Source organism: Brienomyrus brachyistius, chromosome 3 (genome assembly GCF_023856365.1).
Source record: "Brienomyrus brachyistius isolate T26 chromosome 3, BBRACH_0.4, whole genome shotgun sequence".
Lineage (NCBI taxonomy): Eukaryota > Metazoa > Chordata > Actinopteri > Osteoglossiformes > Mormyridae > Brienomyrus > Brienomyrus brachyistius.
The window spans coordinates 37,246,753-37,261,409 of NC_064535.1; the positions used below are offsets into that span (position 1 = coordinate 37,246,753).

Genomic DNA, 14,657 nt, shown 5'->3' on the forward strand with positions numbered 1-14,657 from the left:
TAAACACACCCTCATGCTCTAGGTATTTGGACGGTTATTAGAGCCAAGGAGAACAGAGAGGATTATGGGAAAGTGCAGGTGGAATGGCATCGCTCTTTCCGTTCATGTGACTCTCGGGCGCCATGCTGGACATGAGCAGTGGCGGCTCTGCGCTAATGCTGCTCAGGTCCTGGATACACAGTTAGACGTGCTCGTCCTCACGGCAAAGCACGGCCAAACCGTGCCGGGACGTCACCCTTCCCATGGCACAAAGCCTGGAGGCAAAACACCCCCTACTGCTGCACACCCAGGACCTCCCAGTGTTATGTAGCGTGTCTGTTCAGTGTTTAACTAATGTGGAGCGTTATATGTTACATTATGGAGAAAATATCGGTAGTAGTCTTTACTCTGTCCCTTCCCCTTAAATTATTGATAATTATACAGGACTTTTCTGCACCATGTAAATTATTCCATAACTCTGGCTTTACTGCTGTGATGTCACACTTTAGCTTCAGGAGGAACATCATTTCACTTCACCGTGTCCAGTACATGGCTGAGACGACAGTACAGCAGAGGCTCAGAGAGATGAAATTCACCCACAGTGACTGTGCTTCATTCTGATCCTGACGTCTCAACGTCGCCCCCTACTGATAAACGCAATTCCCTAGTACTATAACTGCTAAACTGTGAAATGGAATCTTTGGCGCGACCTCGCTACTTAATCCGATTTCGCGGAAGTCTGCGGCGTGACCCACTCGGCGAGAGAGGAGCGCTTAAGCACTCCGCCCCGATGAGGCTCCACTAGGCGCTGAGTCAGAGGCGGTGCGCTGTGCTAATTTACTCCCCGTTTAGGTGATTAAGGCGCATCGCTTCGGTCGAGGCGGCACTCATCGTGGACAGGAGAGAGTGGAATCTCGTTACAGCACGGGGCACTGGGCAGTGCATTAAATTATGCTAATGACACAGTCATTGTAAAACTGCCGCTGGTCACGTTTTAGTTTAGGGGAACTCGGTCGAAATATTGCTCCAACATCAATTTCTGTCATTCCCAATAATACAGCGATAAGTGCAAAGCTGAACATGGAGGACAAAGATTGCGGAGGACTGTCTGAGTGGCATAGCCTGTCTTTGTCAACACTTAAGCAACAGATAAATTATTTCATTTTGCTTAATTTACTTTCTACAATTCCTGCATGTCAAATTAACCTCTGCTAAAACAAAGGTTAGCTCAGTTGCTATGCCGTGTCGTCTTAGATAACATGGTACTTTACAACCATATATTATAATTTTTTGTGAAAAGGTCACATTGCGATCTTTGAAGTTTTTGTGATATTTTGAAATTCTGATTCTAATTATTTAGCCAAATAGAACTTATCTAACAAACAGAGTCTGTGAAATAAGTTGGTGGTGTCGCTGAGTTGTGCCAACGATGCCCGATGGACCGCCTGGTATAGGTGTGGGGGGCGGGGCTCACCTCGGTAGTAAAACAGGCACAAGTCGGACAGCACGAACCAGCGCTTCTTCCAAAGCTTCATCCCGGTGCTGTCCTGTAGAGGGCAGTAGAGAGCAGAATTAGGGTCCAGCAAGCAGACTGCCACACCCCCGGAAGTAACTCTGACTGTCCCCCCCACCCAACACCTCACCCCGGAAGCACGATGTTCACCCCACCACGTTTGATTGAGGCCCTCAAGGCTGAACCTTTAATCAAACAAAGAAAAGAGGAGCTATCCCTTTAAGAGGAGGGATATGGCCAGGGTGCCTTAAGGAGCGAGCGATCCCCTGCTGACTGCCGCCCACACTGAGCCGGGCTGATTTTAGGAGGTGAGCGGGAGGTTACACCAGCCTGCAGGGAGATCCAGCTCCCATCTACCTCTGGGTCTGCTCTGATTGGTCCTTGTTCGGAAGGGATGCGGGTCAGATAGATTGATCTTTGTCACGTGACCACATTGCCATGTGACTGTTTCTATACCGTTTAATACTGTGTTTTTAAATATTATCCATCGGGGGTGTCGCTGTGCTCCACAGTTGGGCTGCCCCCGCCTACCATAAACGCTTCAATATTATCATTTAAGCTGCTGCAGGAGGGCAGGCCTACAGTTTACTCCGCGATATCACTGCTCTCTTTCATAGATCACGTCTCCAAATGGGGCCGCGACGGACCAATTTTGGGACTAAATCTGGATCACAGGACCCAAGCAGCAGACAAAGACAGATAAATGTCCCCTGTTCCATTTTTAGGAGCATGGGCCGAGCGGAAAATGCTGCCCGACAGCAACCAGAATATCAGTACATTTGCATTCCCATTTCTTAATTGCGGGGTGAGCACAGCAGGACTGACCCCGGATCAGCAAAAAAGCCCCATCTTGAATGCCGTTTCAGCACTGGTGTAAATAAAGCATGGTGACCTGCCTTAAACAAACCAGCCACAGAGCAAGCCGGCAGAACGCACACGATCAGAAGGACGGCTGCTGGGTAAAAATACCTGTTTGTAAAGCCAGCCACGTTTGATAACTGGGGCGTTGGGGTTCCTCTTAATGGAGTTTGACCTCTTTCCGAAGTTGTGGACTTTTTTTGATGATCTTGAAGGCTGAAGAAGAAAAAAAAAACATGGAAGAGATTAATTTTCCCGACATGCACCTTTAAAAGGAGGACATGACAGCGCATCTCCCCGTTTAGACGAGTCGAAAATCCCATGAGGCTACAGGCACTATCTGCGACTAAGAGGCCAGATTCTGTGATCTCATTGGACAGCTGGTGACCAATCCCATTGAGACTGACCTCAGCGGCACCCATCCTTTCCGGAGATCCCCAGCCTGCTGAGCAGCGCTCCGGGGCGGCTCCCCACGTCCCTATATCTGATCACATTTCTGACCCTGAGCCCTGTATGTGATACCCGCCCTGACTGGACCTGCCTGATGTTATTGATTCCGACTTCACACTTAGAGTCCTTAGAATGACATGTGATACAGCAGACAGAGAGAAGCGGAGTGGCTGTTAGCACCCACCCTGGACGCAGAGCCACTGGACGTCACGGTGGAGCTGGCGGTCCGGTCCGACCCCCCCGTGTAGTTGGACGCTTCGCTCATGGTCCTCTGTGCGGGTTCCTTCCTCTCCTCCAACGGAGCCTTCTGAAGTTGCCTGTGGGGGGGGGGGGGCACAAGGAACAGGGGATCTGTGAACACAGCGAATACCAAAGGCGTGGGGAATGAGCCGATGGAGATGCAGCACCTCCCTCAGACCACAGAGCCATTCACTCTGCTCAGAAGGAATCTTAAACGGCGCCAAGCAGAACAATACGAAATGAATGATTCACTCACATTTTAAATCCTTGTTGACAAACGTGACTGAGGGATACCCTTTTAATTTGGCCCCCAAGTCTGACTACTTTCTCATATCCAAGTTAAAACTAAAAAAGAATATTCAAAAGTCGAGTGTTTCGTTCCAGTTAATCAACAGAAAAACATGTGAAGATGTCCTTCCATTTTTATCACAATCATACGTGGGATTTTAAGCTGAGAAACCTTTCGTCCCACAGCGATGTTCTACATTCTCAAATTACAGCACGGCGCTGGGGTCTGGTGGGAACCGTGACATCTGGGGCACTGAGAGTGGGAATTCAGAGTGAGAAATACCACCCAGCGGACTGTGGGGGGAGGGGGATTTCAGGTCACCACGCAGGGACACCCAAACGTCGCGTCTATCCGGATGGGCCGCGACCCCTTATCAGGCAGGAGTTAGGGGGGCCGGGTCTGGGTTAGTTTGGCAAGACCGGGGGGGTAATACAAATCAGGGGGCGTAACACACACAGAGACAACCCCCCAGGACGATGAGGTCACACTGATGGAATCACAGGAGTCACCGTGGCAACTGTCACTCACGTGCAGGAAACATACATGACAGAGGAGAGAGTAGGTGCCAACAACGAACACAAGACACTGGCCTATTTCAGGGCCCCTAAAGGATTTCCGAAATCCTTCAGAAGCTAAACGTCTCATCAAGAAATAAGCAGCATGTCGCCGGTCAGGGGGGCAGGGGGCGGCACTTAGCATCAGCGTGTGGCAGGTGTGACACATTAATCACCAGCACCTGATGCATAAGCACGGCCACGCATCACGCTTAAAGCAGAGCCCCCGAAATCATTTCACAGACTCGGTCGTCGGTGATTTGGTTTTAGAAAAAGATGCTCCACTGCTTTGGCTATGAGGCACACGGCCAAGAGCGCGGTCCATACAGCCTCCGGGCGAGACGGACGAGCTAAGCAAGCCCTCGAAGACGCGAACGCTGGCTGTCAAACCCCCAGCGGCCCGTGAGCGCAGCCCGCGTCAGCTGGGGGAGGAGCTTTGCGGAGCGCACGCTTCCGAGTGCGTCACGGCCTCGTGCTCTACTTAGCTGAAGGTTACCCCCCCATACCCCCTGGCCTTTCGGGGGCTGGTTGCTAGCTTCACATGAAAATTAATCAGCAAATAATCACGCACAATAAGAGCCATTTGGGGGTAGGGGGTTGACTGTGATTAGGAAAGAGGCGCTAATCACATTCCCAACACATGAAAAGACTAGTCCTGACTCCCGAGTCATCGGGGCGGGTGCAAACAGTTCCTGCGGTTTGTATTTGTTAAACGCCATGATTCATCCTACTTATCAGGAAGCCGTTTCACTTGGCTAATGTGAAATCATATCTGTGCCGGTATCTCATGTTTACGTTCCACTCCCTCGCGATCTTAGCGTGATAACGTCTTTTAAAAGTGACTCAGGTGACTTCCTGTCACGCACCCCTACACCGAGAGTGCCGTTTTAACCAGTCCTACCCATCCACAGCAGCTGAGGTCAAGGACACCACATGTGGCGTGTAATCGATGACTGCTGTGATGCTATAGCTATGCGCCCCACCCCACCCCACAGCGCCTCCTCTTGGTCTGGAGTCACCATGCAGTGAGTCCTGCCCCCAGCTCGTAAGAGATGGGGCCGAGATCCAGGGGGCTGCAAGGCAATGCTCAGCCTGGGCTTACTGGTACTCAGTACATCGGAGAAAAACTCGGTTCTCTACGTGTCCAAATAAGGGAAAATAAAATCAAATATAAAATGCAGGCAGTCAAACATGTATCAGACTTACTCACACGTATTAAAACATTAATATTCCGTAAATCTTCCTGTGATATTCGAAAAATAAAAGAAGCTAAATGCTGCGATAAAGCGTAGCTCCTGCTGGGTAACCCGAGGACTCGCCGGGAGCCGTCCACTCTCCTTACATTTACATGTGTATTTTTTACCGTCGCTTCCATGTACAAAGACTTACACACTTTATGCAAAGCTATTTTTTTTAACACAATCCTACAGCGATTCAGCTTGTCAGCCTCATAGAAATTCTAAAGGTGACACGGGAACTGCGGTCGACTTTGAAACGGAATGACCGCCCCAGAGACCGGCTGTGAATCAGCGGCCGGAGCAGCTGCCCGGTCCGGGCTTTTTAAAACGTGACAAACATTAAAGTAATGCGGGTAAAATGAAGCGGGTTAGCACGACACGCAGTGTGAGTCTGACACACAAAAGACGAAAGACGAAAAGCAGGCAGAAAGACGGAGCCTCCGGCGGCCAGCCGGCGCCCGCTGTCCCGGGGAGCGTTACCTGCTTATTACCGGGCGAATGGCTGTCCTGCAACCCAGGCTAAAACACAAAGGAAAGGGGGAGAGAACGGGGTGGGACGGCGGCCAGAGGACGGACATGGTCACCGCTCATCAATAAAAACACAACATACGGATTCACAAAGTACCTTGTTTATTTAATAGTAAATGTAATACATTTAGTTTAATACGCATCTATATTTTTAAGTTGCACTATCTATGGTCTTTCATTTTTTATTAGACTGAATATCTGTTTTTAGATTATTTTCACGGACCTCGGTACTTAATTTCACTCCCTTCCACGCCACCCCATGTGTCTGGAATAACAAACCTTAGATCGTGAATATATTCAGGATCTACATGCCCAGGTTACTGTTTACGTTACTCTCTATTGTCTTCTCCCTTTTTATCGCTCTCCGGCACAGCTCACCCGTTATCTCCATCACCTCATATTCTGGGTGATACCATTGTGTATCATATGCAGTGTCGTCATCATTAGGTTGTCTAGTGTTATCTTTATTGTTAAAATTCTTGTGGATGCACTGACATGCCAATAATAAAAGTGATTATGATCAGTTTAGGGGGGCAGTCTTGGCAGGATTTGGCATGTCACTGTGGTCCTTTCCTCCATGGTGGGGGGGAGGGGGGACCTGCAACCTACACCCATCACCGAGACTGCATCTAACACAGCAGCGTGAGGAAGGCTATACTGTCCCTGTTAGGGCTGCCACTTTTAATCTGAAGAAATAAGGAAACGCTCTGCACCCCCATGCTGAGAGCATGTCAGCCTGAGACCCTGTAAATATTTCCTGAAGGGAAGAGGGGATCGGTGCAGCGGAAATGCAGTCAGAGCCCAGCAGAGGACGTGGACGCAGTCAGAGCCCTCTTGTTAAACACAAAACTAGGCCCTTAACACCTGCCCTGGGGAAATTCGTATTTCGCAGAGTGACACTCCTGGCACAAACGCAGCTCTGTAATCTCTCCCCGAGAGCTGAGGTGATTAACGCCGGTTTATGGGTGTGACACTCGTGAATGTGGCAATCTGAGCCTGCGGCTCAAGGAGAAGTACCAGAGTCACCCTATGAGGCGGCCAAAAGATCTGCCTGATTTTGGCACGTGCACAATGCTTCAGAAAAACTCTAAGATCATATGATTTCGCCTCGAAAAACCCCCTTCAGCAAATCTCCCTTTGGATTTTCTTTTTAAATTCACAGTGCATAGGAAAAGTGCGTTGTCATATGCAGCAACCCTAACTAACCCCAACCCCACATGTGCAGTACAGGAGATTGGGGAAGGGGTGACAGGTGAGTAAATAATGTGCTTTTCTGTTCTCACTACAGAGTACCGCAAAGCGCATGACACCAGCTCATGGCAGACAGAACAAAGCAACTGAACACAGTAATATCATCATTAATACCGAAGCAGGAACAGACCAGGACCCTGTATCACAAAGCAGGATTTCTGCTTAGCTGGATAACTTGTAGGATTTAAGGTAGTCTGGGATAAATGTAGCTGAACAAAGATGAAGCCCATTTAAACCGGAGTACCTTAAAACTGTCAAGGCTAAGTAAGAAAATCGAGCTTTGTGATACAGGCCCCTTGTTTCTGTTTGAAAGGCATTTATTTTTTCAGCATGAATAATTCTGTCACGCGTCTCATCTGTTATCTGAACTCGGAAATAAAGAAACAAAGCTCAACGCTCATTCATTTTTCATGTTTTTCCTTTGCACAGTTCAGTGGCAGTGGGACGGAAGCGACAGACTGTCACCAGGAGTGGGACCCGTGTCAGCCATGCCTCTGTGGTCACATGGGCGGGGCATGCGAAAAGGCCCCAGTCACATGGGAAGGGCATGCGAAAAGGCCCCAGTCACATGGGAAGGGCATGCGAAAAGGCCCCAGTCACATGGAAAGGGCATGCGAAAAGGCCCCAGTCACATGGGAAGGGCATGCGAAAAATCCACTTAATCACTGCATTATTTTTGCTTCAGCACCTCACTCAGTGCCTCTGACCCTCAGGTGAGGCCAGACTGGCTAACCCGGTGATATGAAACACGGTGACATATTGCTGAGTTCATTTGGCAACGCGGGCAACGATGAAATATCTGTCCGACTGGGTAGGAGTGGCAGAACCTGCAGTGACAGGTTATTAAAGCTCGCGAGGCAGGAACGGGGCAGTGGAACGGGCGCGTAATTACCCCTGCAGTCCGGTGGTAAAACACATTGATCACGGCATTAGCAGAACCATGGGGGGGAGAGACTTGCTGGGTTAGAAGACCGGCTGGTTGTTTTAGAGGTTCTTCACCCCCGCCTGCGCCACACAGGGACAGTGACGTGTAACATGCAGGCTGGGGGGGGGGGGATGCCCTGCCTCCAGTGCTCGCCTGGGTCGCAGAATCAGAACCCATTTGCCCAGAATCTCGGCGATGGGCCTGTGAGTCTGCATGGAAACACCACGAGCGCCGCAGGACGGTGAAGTGACTTACTGCTCGTTGACGACGAAGATGCAGTTGTCTTGCGAGGGTGAGCCGGTCACTGGATGCTTGCAGGTCACTTTCCGCTCATTGTGACTGGAGGGGACAGATAGAGAGAGAGAGAGAGCATGTTAGGACCCAGAGCACGGACAACCCCTCCCTCGCTCCCAAAGGGGGGCGCGCCCTGCTTAGTTAGAATTCTGTGGGCGGCTCCCACATTCCTCACAGGGCTGCTGGCCTGTGCCCTGGAGCCTGTGTACGGTGTAAGGTGGGAGAATGACCCAAACTGGGAGCTCATTGCCTTGGGGGTTACACAACGCTGAACCACAAAGAACCACAAGCCCTAGAACCACAAAGAACCACGAGGCCTAGAACCACAAAGAACTATTAAACAACCCATCCAAGTATGACATGATAGATTTATAGGTTTATTTTTTAAAACTATTCACCCGTCTACCCACCACTTACCCAGTATTGGGTCCCTGGATAAATACCAACAGTAACTAGAAATAAACAACCAAAGATTCTTAAGCCTAAGCTGTCATCTAAAACGCAAAAAGCAATATAGATCTGTACAATAATGAAGGAATAAATGAGGATAATAAATCAGTAACACCGGGACGGGTTGGTTCCATGGTGGATCAGGCAGGGTAGATGACAGGGACATTTTGTTTAATTTGTGCTTACATGGCCTGGTGTTATGGAAACTGCATCTCCAAACAACATTAATATTCATCTGTGCCCTTAGACGGCAGAAAAGAAAACAGGGGACTTAACAGGAAAAGTGTCGCGGTAATTGCCTGCTGGAATGTATGCTACCAACACAGAAATAACTTACTACCTAACTTTCATTAAAAAGTGTTTTAAAACCTTCCAATATTCTGCTTTTCAGGATATTCTATTTGCGTACTGTTTAATTCGCTTGTACGATGTTTACTTGTTGGCACCGTGCACGCTGTCTTTGCACTTTGGCACTTTACGCTCGCCTGCATTCTACGCGTCTTGCTGCAGTACGCACCAGAATTTCCCCCGGAATCAATAAAACTGTATCTTAAAGGAGCAGATGACTACTTTTTTCTGGAAGGGCATCCTCAAAACATCCGTCTTAAGATGTCTACTTCCATACCAATGAAGTATCCTTCGATAAACACACATAGGGAAGTGACCTTGAAGGCCGGACCAAAGTGGACTTGTTTGTCGGCCGACAGAGGGTGGCATGCGGGCAGAGGGTGGCATGCGGGCAGAGGGTGGCACCTGGCTACCAGAGGAGAGAACTCATGTGACAGTGACAGGAAAGTGTCCTCGTGACAGTACCTTACCTCACGGGCACCGACCTCATGCCTGAAACATTAAATCATTATCCACGTGCGCGGGTCAGGCCCCGAATCCATCCTAGTCTCATTACACGATGTCTTTCTACCACAAAGAGCAGCGGCAGTGGTCAAACCCAACACCGGCGCTTAAAAATAAAAGAGCATCGAGGTCTACGAGAAGGCCAGCGTGCAGGTGGGGTGTGTGTGCGCGTATTTCTGTGTCATGGAGGCAGACTGAGTTGGCCAGATGAAGTATATCGTGTATTTTCTTCTGGTGGGAAAAACCTCGGCGGAAAAGAAGCACAAACGTACACGATTGATGGCTGTTTTCATGCCAGGGGCCAGACTTAAGTTAGCCAAGTTTAAAATGTACTTTATCTTTGTTCACTTACATTAAGCCCAGACTACCTTAAATCTGACAAGTTATACGGCTAACTAAATCTTGCTCTGTTATACAGGCCTCAGGGAGGCCAACTAAACGATCAAACGCGAACGAGAAAAGCCTTTGTTCGGCTTCCAGAACCTTCCATGAGGCCGACGACATCCTTAATTCACCCAGAAAAGCTATCAGAAAATCTATCCAGATGGTTCGACTACACAATGAGAAAATCACAAAATAAATACATTAATGACTCACAGAGAAACGAAACGAACAATGATGGCGCCATTTTAAGGAGAAACTTTCCATCTGTCCTCCTGTTCAGCATAACTGCCTGAAAAGTCAAATCATGAAATATTCATTTAAGTCGCCCTGTTGTGGTTCCCAGAGGAGCCAAATTCACGTGGCTGCCCCCGTATCCAGTCAACCCAGTGAAATGCGAGTCAGCCCAGTAAACTGACTGGAGCTCTAATATTCTCATGCCCGTGCAGGATGAACGCCAGGCTCCCGCTAGTCCCCTGGGAAACACACAACAGGACAGCTCATTAAATTAAAGGCAATTAAACTCCTGTAACACCAAACCCTCTCTCTGATTGGAGGGATGCCCTGCCCCCCACCGCAGGTCACATGACCAGTCTGGTGACATCCCACATGCACTCAGCTGCTGGTACCCAGATCATTTTTCCCCCATCTTTTAGAATATTAAGTGACTTCAAGGGGATGAATAAATCCTGCAGATACCTGCAGGTGCCTGACAGGCCTGTAAGTGGCGCTAATGAGGCACCCAGGCGATATACCCAGGATAATTTTTACTCTCCAGGGGTGGTATGGTGTTGGTTATGTTCTTAAGCTTCATGTAAACGGGTGACATGGGGTCTACTGGCAATTCTTTATGACAGACGCAAACCAAGTAAACAGCAACCTCTCATTTCGGTCTGCGTAACAAGTCCTCCTTAATTCTGCTTAAAACAAAGAAAAACCACAATTAAGTCAGTGGAGAAAAAAAAAAATAAAAAAAAAAAATCGCAAAATCTAAAAGGCATGAAGAAAACTGTGGACCCTAATTTCTGTCCCCAGGGACGGGAGATGTGCGGAGCTGATAAACGACCCCCAGAAGGTAAACACGCCTAATTAGACACACGTCAAGTAAAAGGTGACCTCCAGGAGGGATGGGGGGCGGGGGTGGGGAGAGGGGGGAGCAATCAGCAAAGCAAAGTGGGAGGAGTGAAGCAGAGCAGGACAGGAAGGCAATGAGGAAGGTTCAGGGTCCCGCTCTGTGTGTCAGTGTTCACCAGCAACCCGCCAGCCCACCTCCCCACCGCTGTGTTCTGTAATGCAGCCACATGGGTGTTTCCTTAACCTTCTGGGTTATGTTTGGAGAACCAGAGAAAATGGACCTTACAGAGTATCCCAGAAATATACAGCCATTCCCTCACGTGGGAACCATTAATTACATTAAAACGAGAATTAAAACACAGCTAGAGAAACACAAGTGTACTTTGTGTGTGTGTGTGTGTGTGTGTGTGTGTGTGTGTGTGTGTTATCTGTGCAGAAGCAGCCTGCGCCCCCAGGGTGCCACTCCTCTCAGAGCTAATTTAAACGAGGAGTGTTTGGTGACCGTCACCTTGATTTAACATCCGAGCCTCGAGACATAGGGAGGGAAGGCACTGTCCTTCTGGCTTTGTGTGGATTTGCGTTTACGTTCCATAAATGATGTTTTGTATTTGGACAATGTCCCTCCCAATGTAACATGGGGGGGGGGGGCAGACTGGACAATGGGCACCATGCTCTGAGGAGACCTTGTCATTCTGCCCAGGCAGGTCGGTCGCCCTTTCCTGAAAGGTCATCTAGCCCTGGCCACACACCTCCCTGCCATGAACTGCCTGGCCCTCCAGTGGCAGGGCGATACTCCATCCCAAAAGTAAAAAGTCTGGAACCTTCCCATTTGGAACTCAAATGGGGAAAGAGACCAGCGCTGATGGCCAATTACAGGCTCAGTAAACTCCAAGGGAACAGAGACAGGCAAGGGGGGGCAGAGACCTGCCCCGTTTTAATGCAGGGCCCCATTAAGTTTAATAACTTACAGTTTAATAACTACGATAAATTTTAACAGAGAGGCCAACAGAGCTTTATGCATCTTTACTCAAGCCCGTTTCAGACCGTTTTGCCCCAACCTCCTTGCGTCACTACGGTGACCAAAACGTGCATTATTCCTGGGAGAAGAGAACAACTCTGATTGGCCGTTGAGTCAACGCACTCCAATCAGTGCTCCAGCCCTGCCAGCTTCATAAATACATTTCTCTACAACTATAAAATATTATTCCGCACTGAATACCTCTCGCTTCCGTTGGACACGTCACTCGGAGTTGATTTTTAGACAGGCAGAGTTAGTGTAGCGAATGTAGCATTATCTCCAATCCACTGCAGGCAGCACTAGTCTCATCATGTCTGACTTCAGAAAAGTAAGACACTTCCTCCCGGAAGCTGCTCCGCCTTCACCCATATAAGGCAAAGTGAGGAACAGCCTGCAGTCTGGAAGACTATACGAGGGCACTGGGATGGGGCAAGGTGTTCTGTGGACGGCGTTTGATGGGGGAATAGAAGAACAGCTTGTACGAAAACAGCAGAGACCCCGATGACCTTCACGGAGAGCAATGCCGCATGAACAGGGAGGCTTCGTCCGGAGACAGGCACACAAACGCATCTCAGACCGCAGAGAAACTCGCCGCAGCATGCAGCTCTCATTAGGAGGGTCAGCGAGGCGGGCACAGTCATGCCGAATTATCCCAGGCAACACAATGGATGGACGAGTCGTGGCAGTCGGCTTCGCCCGGCCGAGGAGAAGCGGCGAAGTGATTAACAGCCAAAGGGCGCACATGCGACGTGCATGCGGGCCCAACTGAAGGGCCGCAGAAGTGCTCAGGGCAGGATCGCCATGGAAACCGTGGCGGTGCGCCGTTACCCACCGACTGCAGAATGAGTGGAAGGTTCTCAGAAACCCTCACTGCGCTGAAACACATCCCCCCCCACTAAACCCCAAACGAAGGGCAGGCAGATTAACAGCCCGAAGTCTTCGGCGTAATGGGACTAACCAAAAAAACACAGGGACGACGACGACAGAGACGTCTCCACGCCACAGCTCCTCGCCTCAACGCGACTCAAACTCCACACTTACACAATGTAAACTGCCCAGGTTTGATTTAATAAGGCAGAATGTTTTATTTTTCTATCAAATAAAGACGCAAAAAATTCAAGTCGTTATCTTTAACGAGTGGGGACCTTATTTTCATTTCCACGACAGGTTTCCGCAGTTGATCGTGGGATTCTGCTATAAACCTGCCGGAAAACTTTATTTTAAAATTGTTATTCTGGTACCTAATTCACTGTTTTGTTTTTGTGGGCTTCTGGAGTAACTGATGGTGAAACTGACCGATATTTTAGTTAAATGTATTTAAATGTGACATTTCTGGACTGAGACCCGATAAGCCAAATTTGAAGCGCTTTGGGCCAGTTTTTACCTTTGTCTCCAGGCAAGGTGCTTATCTGTCGGGATCTGCTTATATACACGGCTGTTTGCCGTCACCCTGCATCGGGACCGAGACGGAGGAGGACGTTTCCTCGATGGGGACGGCCCCACGCCGCCTGTATCCTCCCAGGGAGCATCGGCACAGTTCAGGCGGCTGGCAGCGCTCCTGAGGTGCCCTTCTCAGTGGGGGCGGGGTTACAAGCCAGTCACAGGCTCGCCTTTCACGTGGCTGCCCGCCGCGGCGAGCAGAGAACGGCGACCATCTGGCCGGGCGGTAAAATATTAATACCCTCCGTGCGTCACCAACAGCTGGAATGAAATGCGGTTATGGCGTATCAGCTGGCCGATGGCAGACAGCCCCAATTCGACAGAAACGAGACAAAGCAGCATTAAAGTCCCTAGCAGTCATCATCACTACGGAGAGTTACCTAGATGCACAAATTAATGGGAAATTCCACTCCAGGTGGAAGTAAAACTAAAGGTGCATGAAAACAGCCCAAGGCTCAGGCACACTAGGGCACAAAACCAGCCCCCCCCCTTGCCAAAGCTCCATTTATGCTGTCACTCGCCCTGCTCTCTGTGCCCCCCCCTGCCCCCAGCAGGAATGACAAACTCCACATATTTCCCTGTCTATGTTGGGGTCAGTCCAAGATTTTGGCTTCCCAGGAAATATAGATGGGATATACTGATACTCTTATTCACCCCCCCCATAAATACGCTTCTATATGGAGCAGACAGCAGGACGTACACAGGTCCCCCCCCCCCCTCCAGGATTGAATTACAACTATATTTCCTCGCACTTCAAGCAGAATGAAGATAAATGGTGCCGGCAGAAGGAAGCGCCCCCCCCCCCTCCCCCCGTCTGATTAACGCCCGTGACATCGGTGACCCTGTAAGATGTCGATCCGTCACAGTCTACTTCCACTCCTTCTGGACACTACCTGCTCGAGGCATCTCTGGGCGCTACTGAAAGCCAGACTTAGTGAAACAGAAAGAGGGAGGGGCCAAGTGTACAGATGAGGGGGGGCTCAGGGGGGCCAGCCACGTGACCCCCCCGAGCTCCCTGGGGTGGAACCAGGGCTGTAACCGACATGGGTCAGGTGACCACGGGGGGCGTGACTCACAGGTGTCCACCATGCCCAATCAGACAGGGCGGGGCAGACTGGTATCTAAGGAAACGGAACAAGGTTGCGACACCCAGACTGCACACAATATCACCGTCACTGAGTCAGAGAGCCGCACTGGAGGGGGCAGCTGATGATGCAGAAGCTGCATAGGTAGCTACCCTCCTACACAATCTGAGCTCCCGCATTCAGCGCCCCTGGAGTACTTGGGGTAATCAGGGCTTTATCCAGAGGGAGAGAAGTGTTT

At 49.8% G+C, this 14,657-nt stretch overlaps 1 protein-coding gene across 5 annotated transcripts in view; it reads right to left on the reverse strand.

The window, feature by feature from the left end:
• Positions 1–14,657, reverse strand: part of plekha5 (pleckstrin homology domain containing, family A member 5) — a 60,783-nt gene that overhangs the window by 20,129 nt on the left and 25,997 nt on the right. For 4 of the 5 annotated variants that reach the window (XM_049006884.1, XM_049006883.1, XM_049006882.1 and 1 more), the window contains exons 4-7: positions 8,081–8,164; positions 2,985–3,117; positions 2,462–2,566; positions 1,454–1,526 (exon numbers count right to left, since the gene is read on the reverse strand). In XM_049006884.1, coding sequence (XP_048862841.1) covers positions 1,454–1,526; positions 2,462–2,566; positions 2,985–3,117; positions 8,081–8,164 — 395 coding nt within the window. Of the gene's footprint in view, positions 1–1,453; positions 1,527–2,461; positions 2,567–2,984; positions 3,118–5,601; positions 5,641–8,080; positions 8,165–14,657 lie in introns of all 5 variants that reach the window. The other variant, XM_049006885.1, reaches the window with a different exon arrangement.